Source organism: Coccinella septempunctata, chromosome 2, assembly GCF_907165205.1.
Source record: "Coccinella septempunctata chromosome 2, icCocSept1.1, whole genome shotgun sequence".
In the NCBI taxonomy this organism is placed as follows: Eukaryota; Metazoa; Arthropoda; class Insecta; order Coleoptera; family Coccinellidae; genus Coccinella; species Coccinella septempunctata.
The window spans coordinates 42,722,478-42,736,484 of NC_058190.1; the positions used below are offsets into that span (position 1 = coordinate 42,722,478).

Sequence of the window (14,007 nt, forward strand, 5' to 3'; positions counted from 1 at the left end):
TTTGGAACAAAATTTAAGTAATGTTCATTTTCAGATGAAAACCCAGAGAAATTGATTATATTATATTCGGAGAAAAATAAATTTACATTGATAATTTTAAGGAAGAAAAACTCAATATATTCACAATAAAATATATATTACAGTATAAATAAAATGTTTCATAATATAGCACAGTAATAATACACTTCCAAGATATCCAAATGGGCAAAATATACCATCCCCATTGGATACAAAATACGAATTTCTCCCTGGACTAAGCAAAATGAAGTTTCAATCTCTGTAAGAGGAAAAATCAGTGTCAATTCAACTAGTCTCGTGTAATACACCGATTAAGGAGTTCACTGGAATTAAAATATGGTATAAATTAAACATTTTTTTAATGATATTTTGCATATTGGAAATTGCACGAATAAGAGAATCTTTGCGTTTTCGACAAATATGCTGTATATGCTTATCATAATGGCTTAGTGAATCAATATCTGAAGAAGGAAAATATAACCATAGTCGATAATGAAATTTAAAAGAAAAGGAAAAAGGGACTCATCAAATTATTGAATTTGAGTACTTGTACGTAGTTCTGATATTGATTGGAAATAAATTGAAATATTTTCTATCTACGAAGTATAAAATATACCAGTATTCGAGTTCAACGCTGCATAAATCCACCATTAAATTTTAATGGTGGATTTAAGCAGCATTCCTAAGAACTCTAGACCTAAGAAGCAATGTAATGGGGAGCTGGCGATCATATGAACGCCTTCTAGCAATTAGATTGGCTCCTTTTGTTAGGTATCAGTTCTTGGTATAGCGTTGAATAAACCAAACTCCAACTTACAAGCTCATCGTGCTGTGGGTCTAGGTCTTGCAGGAAGTATTGGTGCCATTAAAACACTACTCTGAAGAAGCCGTATGTCCGCTAAAGTTCTATGGCCCTGCTCATCGAATTCTTTCCATCTGATGTAGTTCTGCCTAAGGTAAGCTATAAGCTCCGACATGTCAATGAATGCTGAAAATTAAAAATGTATCATTGCTGGATATTCTGTTCATTGGACGAAGATGTTTCTATCACCCCTAGAGATTTATTGCTTGTCATTTCCGAGCCACCTTGTATATCATAGGGCAAAAGACTTTCCCCTGCTGATCTACTCAACTACAGGGTTGTAGTTCCTAAATTGGAGGTACAAGAGAAGAGGTGAGATTTCTTAAGTAATTTTAAGACAAAAAGTCCCATAAACATGGGCTCGCAAACCTTCAGTTTTCGAGATACAAGGTGTTGAAATTTGATGGCAAATTGGCTAGTTCAATTCAGATCGTAACACTTGTTGATATTCATATCGGCCAGTGATATGCATCTGAATTAATTCTTATTATCAATCATAAGCCATATTTTGGCGATTAAGCGTCTTAATCGATGTCTTAAAGCGTCTTTAAGCGTGACGTCATTAATTTTGTTGTCGCAAAAATAGAATATCGCTGATGGTTGAATCATCTGTCGTTGTCATTAGACAGCGAATCGAATTGTGAATTTTTCAATTTCTGTTCTTTGGCTATTATTTGGAAAATATTTATTTATTCTAAATGATAATGCAGAAACTGCATTATTGGCAATAAAAGCACTCTTCCCTAGTAGGAATTCAAATCAAATTCGATATAAACAACATATTCTCCCTTCTTCTTTATATTACCTCTTTCCGCTTGAGACGTTCTGTGCTTAAGACGACACAGGCCAGAGACAAGATGACTCTATGACACAGGCGCTCTCCACAGACCGCCAGGTTCCGCTTAAAGCGTCTTAAAGACTGACGTCATGACTTATTCGCTCGAATAGCACCGCTTAAAGACGCTTCACGCGTCTTAATCGCGAAAATATGGCTCTAATATTCATGCCGAATTTCAGTCGAATATCTTGTGTGATGTAGATACTATAAGAGAAAAAATTGAAAAAAAATCTAACTTTAGCACCACCCTGTATTTCAAAAACGAATCGTTCGCGGTCCCATATGTACCCTTGTACCTCCAATTCAGTAACACCCTGTATACAGTCAGTTTTCGAAGCGAGCTGCAAGGAGTTAAGGATATTTTTCAGCAATATTTTGTTGAGTGCAGTGAGTTGGGAGTTTTGAAATAACTCCCATTTTTTGGTTCAAATATTCAAATATTCTGTAGAATTAGAAGGAACATTCTTCTCGAAATGGCGAAAATAAACCAGAAATTTTCTTACCGTTCCACGCTTCGAACATATCGTTGACGATGTAGTCGATGAATCCTATCTGGGACTTGGGAACAGAGCAGGTATTCCTGTCGAACATCGGCATCACCACCGGCAACCCCTTGACCTTTTCTTCATCAGTCTGCTGGAAATACTCTTCGGCGATCCTCCTGGCCCATTCCACGTACAACCTGAACGGTCTTGTAGGATTGGATACGTCTGCGCATTTGATCAGCATTCGTTTGATCAGGGTGATATTCTCGGGGGTGGAAAGGGTTACGAAGTCTCCTTCACTGTCCTGTTTATTCATATATGTGTTATACTTCATTGAATGGACACCAACAGAAATAATTCCTAATATTGAATTGGGGTGTTTGGAACTTGATGAAAATCCATTATTAAACTGAAAACTGATAGTTTACCTTCGGCCACTGAAGACATGCTATCGTTTGAGTGAAACTCGTAAAAGTGAAGATGAGGTAACTCAGTTGTTAGTTTAACAATGATTTCATTTGATGGACAATCAGAGTGACTAATAAAAGTTGAAAGAAATAAGTGTGGTATAACTACTTTCGAGTAACCTAAGAAATTGGGCTAACTTTTTTGTTTGCCTTGTTTCTGCAAGAAAACAAGGTGTGCTTAGTCTGGGTTCTAGGTCATTCGGGAGTCGAAGGAAGTGACTCTTCCACTGGATTCCTTACAGGAAGCACCTAATGAGGATAGGTCTAGCAGAAAACGACGAGTGCAGATTTTGTGGAATGGAAATTCTGGAGCACCTGGTGACGGAATGCCCCACCATTGCTAGCCAATACAAAAAATGCTTTGGACAAGAAACTTGTACAGAAGCGATGAATGTTACTCCTTATTGAATTCATCCCAGATACCTACTGGAGTTCATCAGAACTCTAGAACTGGATGGGGAGAACAGCTACGATGAGGGGCACAATAGACCAAGAAATAATATCATTTCCTTACTGTCCGAAAGAAACTTTAGGTACTTACGTCTTCTTCGTCCGCTTTGGCGCAAAAAACATTCACGAACTTTGCAAGGTGCTCGAAATGCTTGGTCATCTCTGTTGCTAATATCATGTCGACTATATTATTTCTCACGATTTTATAAGTATCACGATCCAAATTCTTGAAAACGTTAACTCGCTCATCCCCTAAAAATATTCAATTTGTTTCATTTTAAAAAAAATCAAATTCTCACAACGGCGACTTACCTAAAGTGAGCTTGAACATACACGCACAATGGTGGTTTTCTAATATGGTTATATCATTATACAGCACGGCCAGTGGACTATTTGAGTTGGACAAGAATGCACTAGATTTTCCTGGATGATCTACATCATGAGCTGCAGCAGCCAGAAGACACATAGCCTCGTCTAAAGGCTCCATTATTATTTTAATCCGTTCTTTTTGCAGAAAGCCCGCAGTAGCCTGTGTAAAAAAAAAAGATGTTCATGTCGCAAAAACCCAAAGGCAAGCCTTTCTAAAGGCAACCCTTGCTATGGTCTGTGTAGATAAGACTGCAATATTGGAAAAGAAAAATCATAACCGATGAAAGATGCCCAAATAGCTATAAAAGCAAACCAAGTGGCATCTGTCTCCGAGCAGGTTTTTCAGTGGTGCTGTGGTATGACTCCGTCAAGTTTCCTACCTCGAGGACTCTATGTTAACTTAAGGAGGGCGAAAAACCTCAACATTTTCGGATCGTTTTCGGGTTTTCGCTGATAACTTCTGAACTACAAAGTTTATTTCCAAAGTTTTAGGGCATTTCGAGTATGCTACAATTTTGTATGAGAAAAACCGTTCCCAAATCTGATATTAACCGATAAATATTCAAGAAATTTTCCTAAAATGGCCAAAATTACCCAGAAACAAAGATTTTTTTCTTTCCCTCCTCTAAAGATCTCAAATATATCACAGCAGCAGACTCCCTAATTTCAATGAGTGTGCATCACAAAACAATCACAAATGAACTTGTCCATTTTCCTATATATGAGGGGTTCAGAGCTGAAGTGAACCAAGTCCATGCAGCCTAGTTTTGGGATCAATGGCTTAGAAGTTGTTTATCACCAATTAATTCAAAGGACTTCTTTAGATTTTTAAAAAGTTAGAATGTAAGCATATGCTTACATAAGAATAATAATAAATGAATTGAATGAATTGGTGAAAAACAACTTCCAAGTCATTCATCTCAAAACTAGGCTGCATGGACTTGGTTCACTTCAGCTTTGAACCCCTCATATGTCTCTCTCTCTTTTTGTCAGTTTGAAATCGGGTCAATCCTGGACCGGGCCTGAAATTTTTGCCGCCAGTTCTTCGTCCCCATTTCCTTACTTACCTGCATAACGTCTGCCGCATGGGTGGAATTATGATAAAAGTTTTCACTGTGATAGTGAGACTCGATGATGATGAACCAGTTCTGCAGAGTCTTCTCGTCGCAGTTCAACGCGGCAGCTACGTTGAAATTCTGGCACAGGTACATCCCCAGATGTTGGAGGGGTCTGCTCTTGGTCATCTCCTCCAGAAGGAATATTTCGAAGTCCCATTGCAGGGCATTGTCGAGGAGTTCGTCCAGTTCCGTAGCCAGACGCTAAGAAATTAGTAGTAGTTTGAATTCAATCAGGAGCTGCTAAAAAGAAAACTTACCCTCAGAACCTTCGATGGCCTGTTTATAGTCGAATCGTTGCTGCTTCGTCTGGACGTTAAAGTTGGAAGTTTCGAGGTTTGGACTTGATTCTGGAATATAAGAAAACGCCCATTAACCTAAACCAGTTTAATTGAAAATATTCTATTGGATAAGATTTTACATATTCACTATTATTTATACCCAGATTGAAGAACCTCTTGAAATTATGCGAAATAATTTTTCATGTTTCCAAAACATAAATGGGTGATCTGCAGATCTACCCATTGTTATGGTATGGATGGTAAACGAAAACAACTGCCTGACGGTTTGCCCTGACTGAAATTTGTTTGCCCTGACTGAAATTTGTTTCCATTGCCTGAAATTCGTTTGCGCTGACTTAAATTTAATTGTCTTGACTGCAATTTGTTTGCCCTGACTGAAATTAGTTTGCACTGACTGAAATTTGTTTTCCCCGACTGAAATTAGTTTGCACTGACTGAAATTTGTTTTCATTGCCTGAAATTTGTTTGCGCTGACTTGAATTTGTTTTCATTGCCTGAAATTCGTTTGCGCTGACTTGAATTTAATTGCCTTGACTGAAATTAGTTTGCACTGATTGAAATTAGTTTGCACTGATTGAAATTAGTTTGCACTGACTGAAATTAGTTTGCACTGACTGCAGTTTGTTTTCCCTGACTGAAATTCGTTTGCGCTGACTGAAATTTGTTTTCATTGCTTGAAATTCGTTTGCGCTGACTTGAATTTAATTGCCTTGACTGAAATTAGTTTGCACTGACTGAAATTAGTTTGCACTGACTCCAGTTTGTTTTCCCTGACTGAAATTCGTTTGCGCTGACTGAAATTTGTTTTCCCTGACTGAAATTAGTTTGCACTGACTGAAATTTGTTTTCCCTGACTGAGATTCGTTTTCTCTGACTTCACTCTGTGTGCCCCGACTGGAATTAATATTTTAGTTCTGACTGAAACACGTTTGCCCTGACTGCCAAAGTGATTGTCCTGATTTCCACGGCCATGGTTCCAAATATACTGTTCATAGACTATTGAAGCCCAAAGTGTGATAGTCCAAAAATAAAATCGAAACCCCTTCTTACGCTCAGCAAGGCAGTGATCAAATCAGCCACCACAGGTTCCTCAGGTTTCACTCTGAAATTCTCCCTCAGCTGTGTCGAATACAGCTCGGAGTGTTTCAGCAGATCCTCGGCTTCATTCAGAATCCTCACCAAATCTCCATTTTCGTTTACTTTCTCTCTCACCTCATCCAACAAGCTGATTATCTACAAGAAATCACCAATTAGAACTTCTCAGTTTAATCCTTTTATCAGGACAGTTATCGGTGAATGAGGAAAATCGGGAAATTTCAATATTTCCCATCGTATTGAAGCTTCGTAGTTCGCATTAATGACAAATAAATCGTGAAATTATTGATCACCTGGGATTTTGAGATATCTAAGATATGGGTTATTCGACATTGAGAAAGCTACTGATGAATGAGATATAATCGTGAATGCTAATGAAACGAAAATAAATGGCATATATCATTGAGGGATTATTTAATTGGTAATATAGCTTACATCACTTTGTCTATTTCGGGAAATCAATAAGAATAACATGAGATTTGTATATTTCGTTTTAACTCTATTGAGCAATGAAGATGCGCTATCTATTCAATGTAATAGTGGAATAGAACTTCATTAATCCCTGACTCTATTCTTCAGTGTTTTCGAATATTAAAGGCAATCTACTAGGTAGAAATGCTAGATCTTACAATTCAATTAAAGTAGATATACCAAATAGTACTGAAGGACGAAGTAGAATCTGCCAAAAAAAATTGTAAAAAAAGGTACGATTTCATGATTTTTTGAAATTCGTAAGACCCTTCTGTCGCACTCTGCATTATTCCAACAACTATTAGTATCTAAGACTCCCTTTACTCTCAATCTCATCTTCATCCTGTACGTTCATCATTATTATTATCCTGATTTTCATTCCTGTTATTGTAGGTACTAGTAAACTCAAGCCTAATGAGTATATGAGTACTGAATAGGACGAATAACAACCAATGTGTGAATAATAATCAAGGCAAAAAGCAATAGACGATATTCAAATGAAAATGGGCATAAAATTATCGAATTCATTAGACTGATGCATAAAAGCACAAACCTTCACAATCGGAGCTTCGAGTGGAAGGGCCATCATTTTGTTCAAAGATGCTTTTCTAAAATCACTTAGACGCCTCTGCTCTACCTGCTGATTATTCGTTTTAACGCTCGTATCAGTATCGTTAACCTCTGGTACCTCTAAAATTAAGACGAAATGTGTTGGTAGCCTGAAAATGAAAAAACCATCAATTAAGCAAAAATGAATTCTCCCATAGGAAAAATGATGGACAGAAGTGAACTACTGAATGAAACGAAGTGTGTATTATTGAAAATATTGAAGTTCTTCATTAAAATTAACTCCAAAAAAACATCTTTAATTTGACCTACATTTGAAAATGAAAACTTTAAGAAAATTACAAATTTTTGGCTATCCGAGACCAACGTGAAAACAAAAATTATTCAGACACAGGAAGAGATCCTCCTGTTCTGCATTCAACACAATATACAGAGTGAGTCTCTGACTCTGACAAATATTTCAAGAGTAGATTTTTGAGGTCAAAAGAAACACTCTTTTCTTACCATTTTTTCCGAATAGGTTGGGTTTAAAAGGTACAGGTTGTTGAAAAACACTCAGAAACGGTTTTACCGAATGAAATGAATTTCGGAATATAGTTTTTCATTTATTTGAATAAGCTTTTTCCAATACAAGATATCACCCACGTCTTCCAGTTTTCTCACTATGACCGTTACGTACCATAAAAATACCAAAAATTCAAAGAACTCAACTCTTGAAACTAACTTGGATGCTATCTAATGAAAATTTGAACGTTTTGTAAAATAAGGGTATTTTCATATTTTCTCCTATAATGCACCGTTTTCGAGTAATTTGATAAAAAATATCTGTGATATTCGGAAAATTGGGTACTTTGGCTAAATGCAACTCTCTTTTTAAAAGATCCATGGATGTTTAGAGTGTCATAGATTGAGCTTGCTATCCTGAAGGCAATTTTGTTTGTCCAGGGGTGGCACAGCTCATTATGAAAACTTAAAATGGTCGAATCGGAAAAAATGTTATGGAAAAACAATGTTTCTTTTTCTTTTGACCTCAAGAATCAAAATATTTGTACGAGTCAAAGGCACACCCTGTTTAATGAACCCCAAAGTGCGACGAATTTTAGAATGAACGATGCGTATATATAACAGGGAGATATTTATGTTTTCATATTTCTCGTGAAGTTTCTTACCTTCCATAGCAAGCTATAGATACCGCTTTGCAAATAACAGTAGCCACTTCATGGCTTTTCTTCTGCAACGTAAGCTGACCCATCCATTCTTTTCCCCGCAACAAAGATGATGCGATGATGGCCAACTGAGACTGATCATAAACGACGTTTTCTCCCAAATTTCGACCAACTATATCCTCTTGACGTATGTTCAAGAATTTCTCTATGAAGATGTTAGCATACTGTAGAAACGGGAAAAATTATGGAGTCATTAAATTCAGGACATGTTTTCAAGAGAAATGAAGAATGGTTATGATGACGATCCTACCTGGCATTTGAAGGTTTCGTCCGTTATGAAAATAAGGCCATTGCATCTATCTAGGGCTGCATACAAGGCTTGTGTAGTGGATTTTTGAGCCATGGGTTTCATGTCACTGACTTTTAGCTGGACTATTTCATTGATATAGTTAGTGACACTGGAACTTTCTGAAATACACTGACGAAATTTGGCGTTAATTGAATGAATTTTTTTTTCTTGTTATTGACATCGTTTAATTCATTAATTTTTTTCGGGTATATTAATTAACATTTGATACAGTTGACGCTTTGTCTTATGATCCATGTTTGCACAGAAAAAAAGAATTCAAATTAAGCTGAAATTTTCATGAATGGGAGTGGAATGAATTCAAGACATTGTATTTTTTGTTCCCACAAGATGTTAATGAATTTTTTTTTACCCGATTGAACCCGCATTCCAGCAAATTCAGGATACCTCCATCATCCCTCTCGAACAGGCTGAAATTAAAACATATGATGATTCATGATTTTTTTGGGATTGCTGTCAAATTGGGTACCTTTTCTTGACTACAGCCACAATGGGAGCATGCTGACTTCCCTTGGAACCTCGAATTGCTCTGGAACAAAGATATTTCATTCATTCATGCCAACTTCGGATTCTCAAAGAATTCAATGATAAGCGTATACAGGGTGTAAATGAATAGTTACGAAAAGGTGAATGAGTCCTTGTCAAAAAATAGTGGACTACTATATACGATACTATTCATACAGCTCTCACCGACACAACGTTTCATAGTCCAGCGATCTCAAAGATCTAGTATCGATAATTATCAGGTCATGATGTTTAGATTGAAACTCGTCAAAGGCGCTGTCTACAGTGCTGCACTGCGTAATTTCGAATCCTACTTTTTCTGCCGCTTTTTTGAGGGCCTCGCTGGTTAGATCAGTGACAGGAAACACCATGAGAAACTAAAAAAAAAAATTGTTAAATTCAACGTCGGATGAAGTAAGCGCAAGCATCACCTTGAGATTTGGCTTGAAAGGGGCGACCAAGGACCCATATCTGGCTTCTTGGATTTTCTGAAAAAATTCCATTATGATTATATTTTCCAAAAACGATTGAATTGGTTCTGTTTCCATTATGGTGTCTCGTACTGGAGGCGAGAAAGGTAGCTTCATTTTGTATAACCGAAAAAATTGTCAAAATGTCACCTCGTGTCTCAAACATTTCAATAGAATGTGATGAATGTCATGGAAAATGTGAAACTTGGGATTTTCCATTTGAAATCAAAAATATATCACACCCATGAGATGCGCGAAGAGTTTCAAGAAGATCGAAATCGAGAAGCTGGTTATAGCTTCAGAAAACAAGAGATTATAAAGAGGAGAACATTTTGTATAAGCCCTTATCAGAGATATACAGAGTAAGTAAAAAAAACGGACAAAATTCTCATCTTCGGAACTTTTATTTACTATTTTGGAGAAAAACCCAATCTCATTCTCATCACAAAGAGTGGAAAGTACCTAGTTGATTTTTTTCGAATGGCAATCCCAACAGAAAGGGATAGAATTTTTGTTGCTCATTTTATTGATGAAGATTTTACCTTTACAGGGTTGAAACGGTTGAACTAATTGAATAAGAATTTTTCCTTTTTCATATATTTTAAGGCCAGTGACATACACGATAGGAGAGATTAATCTTTGTGAAGTGTTATCGACAGAATATATAACCCTTTCGTGAGGTAGTAACTATGAATTATGTATATCTGAATTAAAAAATTTAATTTCAAAAATAAATGACCATATATTTGAAACGTTCGCCTTCATCAATTACTACTACAATCTACACTACTGAAAAGGGATTTTCTCAATAACACCTCTGAAATATCAGTCCTATAGAAGCTATTTCACAACCTCAATTCACAAAAAAAAAACAATATTCGAATTCGAGGAATTTAGCCATCTGATCCCTATAATAAAATGGTGGATGAAAAACCCAATATCGATGACCGAATCATCCACAGTAACAAAAGGTTCGTCCATTTCTGACAAAAAAAGTTATGATTACCTTTTGCCTTTCAAAAATAAACTCAACTACAATAACAATACATCGTGAACAATGATAAGTTAATGATTTAGGAAGAAATTAAAAAATAACAAACCAATAGAAGGAATATTGAATGGACGTAACCCTCTATAAAAAATATTAACCGTAGACATGTGTTTCGGGCTTTCAGCCCTCATTAGTCCGGTGAAAAAGTTCAAAGATGAACAACACTTGGAGGCAAGCCGCATAACAAATCAATAAACAGAAGCCAACCGCACATTTGCGGCTTCGGTTAACAGAACTGGGGTTCCAGGTCAATAGCCAAAACGCCACTCTGGAGTCAGCTATAGCTACCTGCATAACATCCCAGTGTATCACCGTTCTGATGAGGGCCGAAAGCCCGAAACACATGTGTCTATCTACGGTTAATACATATTTTTTAGTGGGTTGCACCCGTTAAATTCCTCCTATTTGTTTAAAACTGTTTCCTAGTTATCCTTTCTTTCATCATAACAATATTTTTCAAAAAATTCTATATAGTCACTCCAAAATTGTGGTCAATTACACAATAACCATACTAAATCTACTCCTTCCATCGGCATAATTTCTGGTTCTTATTTCTCTGAGTTAATCTGAAGATTATACTAAATTAAATGATATTTTAAAAGAAACTTACTGAGACGCACTCATTTTTGTTCTTCGACTTATACTTATTCTGCTTTCTGCATTCCCTTACATAGTGTGAGAAACTCTCATCAATACTTGTCCCCGCTTCCACTTTAATAGGTTTGTTCTTCGCCATAAGGATAGAAACAAGCAATGGAGACAAAGTTCGAAAAGGAGAAAAAAAAATTGCTCATTCTGAAGGTCCAACTTCAGAAATGTTTGACAAAAGTCATTGAAAAAATTTCTTATTTGGCCTCCTCCACAAAGTTTTTCGAGACCGAAAGAAAAATACTTTTGGGCTCAAAAAAATATTTGCTGCACTTTTTTTCTGGGTCCAAAAATATTTTTCCTCGGGTTTGTGAAATGTTTTTCCGAAAAATATTCTTTTTGAGATGGCATTATAATATATGTTCATAGGTGGACCAAAAAGTTTTTTAGCCTGATTAAAAATAGTCAAATAAATATTACATTTGAGTATTTTATACTCAATGATATGATAATCCGAGGTAAATCATTTTTCGATTCTGTGATGAGATTTTTGAGAACTTTTTCAGCTGTGAGAAAAAATATTTCGCGAGTCCGAACAAGAATATTTTTGAATCCCCGTTTTCTTAGACTTCAAAAAATGGCTCTTTCCAACTTTCTATAGAAATCGATTACAAATGTACATTATTGGAAATAGTGACAACAGCGAAACAAAATGAAGTTTTTCTGCTGTAATCTCAATGGATAATGGATTACGACTATGATATAAAATGAATAATAATTGTTTATCAGATCGATTGTTCAGTTTCATACATCATATCAAACATTTTAACCAAATCGGCTATACATATACCTACGTAGGTATTGAATAAAACCGTTATACTTTATTGAATATACTGCGATATAGCACGCTATTATTGGATAAATTATTTTTGATTTTTTTATGAATAATATAAAGAAAAAGAATTAAATTATTGGCATTTATTGGGATTTTTACTTACATAATGGACTTATTTGATTAAAAATCTCTTTGAATATAAGAAATTCAGCTTTGAATTGATGTGGCCCATACTTGATGAAAATCCATAATTGAACTTAAAACAGATCATAGGATTTTCACAAAATGAAAGTTTCCCTTTCACCCACCTGATGATGCTGTTGTGATAGCGAAACACACGTGTCGTGGTTTAAAAACTCATTTAGTGAAAATCGTATAATCTCTGTTTTAAGTTGAATATTAAGCTCTAATTTGATTCGATTAGAGTGATCGACAAAAAAGCAATTCCAACCCTCCTTTTTCAATTTTCATAGTTTACATTTTATGAAAACGACTTAAAATTCCACTCAAGCTATTTCTCGAAAACGACTGGAGGTCATTTTAAACAAATCAACAAAAATCGAGCAATTTCAAGGTATCAAAATCGAGAAATAAAAAATGCGCAGTTTTCTGCTGAATTCAAATTTCTTTTACCGCGTTCTGGTTAACTAACTTACAATTTTTGAGTTTATTTTCAGAGGTTTTCATGGATCAAGAAAGAAACGTGAACTTTTTAGGTTCAAGGCTTCAGGCTTTTTTGAAAATGGTTGAAGTTTAGGTATTTATAATAAACACTCTGGAACCAATGAGCCTTTGTGTAAGCTGTAAGATTTGCAATGTTTTTTGTTTAATTGCATCGATATAGCGACCACCCAAGCACTTGTAAGGTTTCTTGAGAATCAAAGACTTTCATTTTTGCTTGCTTTGAAGCAAAGATATAGAGTAGTCTATAATATTTGCTTTGAAGAAGATGGAAAGAGGAGATATTATCCGCTCCACAAAACATATAAAATTTCAAAGGAAAATCAATTTGTCTGAGCATTTTTGTGCATAAATGATCACATACACGAATTAACAGAATTATGTATATCATTCCACACAATTGACTTGCAGTCTATGTCTATAATTATGTGAGTCAAGCAAAGGTGTTGAAGAAACCGCAAACATGTTCCTTTTGGTTTGTTAGTACAAACTATGATACGCCTTATATTTTTTGATGAATGAAAAAGAAATGGAAGAACATTGAAGAGGAAACTGCAGACTGCAGTTTGATGAAAAACCATAATAGTTTCTAGCTTTCTCTCAGATGTGAATCCTAAATGTGCCCTACCTTTTTGACGCCTGTAAAATTCGAAAGTCTCTGAGTGTGAGCAACGGTACTCCTCCTCTTTTCGTATTTCCCTACGGCCTGGGGGCTGACGCCTTCGTTCTTATCCTTTTTTGAGCCGAAACACCACCAACTTTTGCCGGCACCATCATCCGCGACCTTCCTATACAAAGCAGTCGAAGACCCATATGGTTCGGAACTGTGGCCGCAGTATTGACAAACTTCCGACATTTTGGTTTCGACTACCCGATAGATTGGAGTTTTTTCGTGTACATTGGCGAAAAACACTTGAAATCAAATCATAATTGAGGATCAATCGATTTGCTTTTATCGTCGATTCGATAAGATATGCCGCAGAAACAATATTCTTGCCTGTATTGTATATTATCGCATCGTAACGATAGCAGTGGCAGTGTACAGGTTGAAGAATTAGTAAACCATCAAGCAATAAAGCAGAAATAAATAAGTAATTATTCCGGCGTTGGAATCTTTCCAGAGTAAATTCTGAACGATATCTTTTACCCAAAGGACTCAACTTAGGCAATTACTTTCCTCTATTATTAGGTCTGCGCAGAAAGCACCGCTTCAATCTTTTAACGGTTTACAAAAATAACCATCATCTAAAGTTGATGGTATATATGTAAGATGAGCAACTTCGGAACCCTGTATTGATTATTTTTA

General features: G+C 35.9%; 1 protein-coding gene across 2 annotated transcripts; it reads right to left on the reverse strand.

The window, feature by feature from the left end:
* Positions 1-119: 119 nt before the first annotated feature.
* On the reverse strand, positions 120-13,645 carry LOC123308428 (high affinity cAMP-specific and IBMX-insensitive 3',5'-cyclic phosphodiesterase 8-like). 2 transcript variants are annotated; one of them, XM_044891068.1, is made up of 16 exons: positions 13,330-13,645; positions 9,508-9,564; positions 9,263-9,453; positions 9,042-9,101; positions 8,925-8,982; positions 8,516-8,683; positions 8,209-8,429; positions 7,026-7,191; positions 5,957-6,139; positions 4,865-4,954; positions 4,557-4,808; positions 3,433-3,649; positions 3,212-3,372; positions 2,222-2,507; positions 836-1,006; positions 120-277 (listed from the first exon to the last, which is right to left on the reverse strand). In XM_044891068.1, exons 1-15 carry the CDS (start codon positions 13,555-13,557, stop codon positions 840-842), a joined length of 2,505 nt encoding a protein of 834 aa, XP_044747003.1. In that variant the 5' UTR covers positions 13,558-13,645; the 3' UTR covers positions 120-277; positions 836-839. The 2 variants fall into 2 exon arrangements, with proteins under 2 accessions (XP_044747003.1, XP_044747004.1); XM_044891069.1 differs by lacking the exon at positions 13,330-13,645 and adding an exon at positions 11,208-11,384.
* Positions 13,646-14,007: the final 362 nt, after the last annotated feature.

Excerpts from the sequence above, each read along its gene's own strand:
- LOC123308428 (XM_044891068.1), bottom strand. The coding sequence starts at position 13,557 with ATGTCGGAAGTTTGTCAATACTGCGGCCACAGTTCCGAACCATATGGG. Across the intron at positions 8,684-8,924 it reads TGGAATGCGGGTTCAATCGG|TGTATTTCAGAAAGTTCCAG; the intron begins GTAAAAAAAAAT and ends AAATTTCGTCAG. Across the intron at positions 6,140-7,025 it reads TCGAAGCTCCGATTGTGAAG|ATAATCAGCTTGTTGGATGA; the intron begins GTTTGTGCTTTT and ends GATTTCTTGTAG.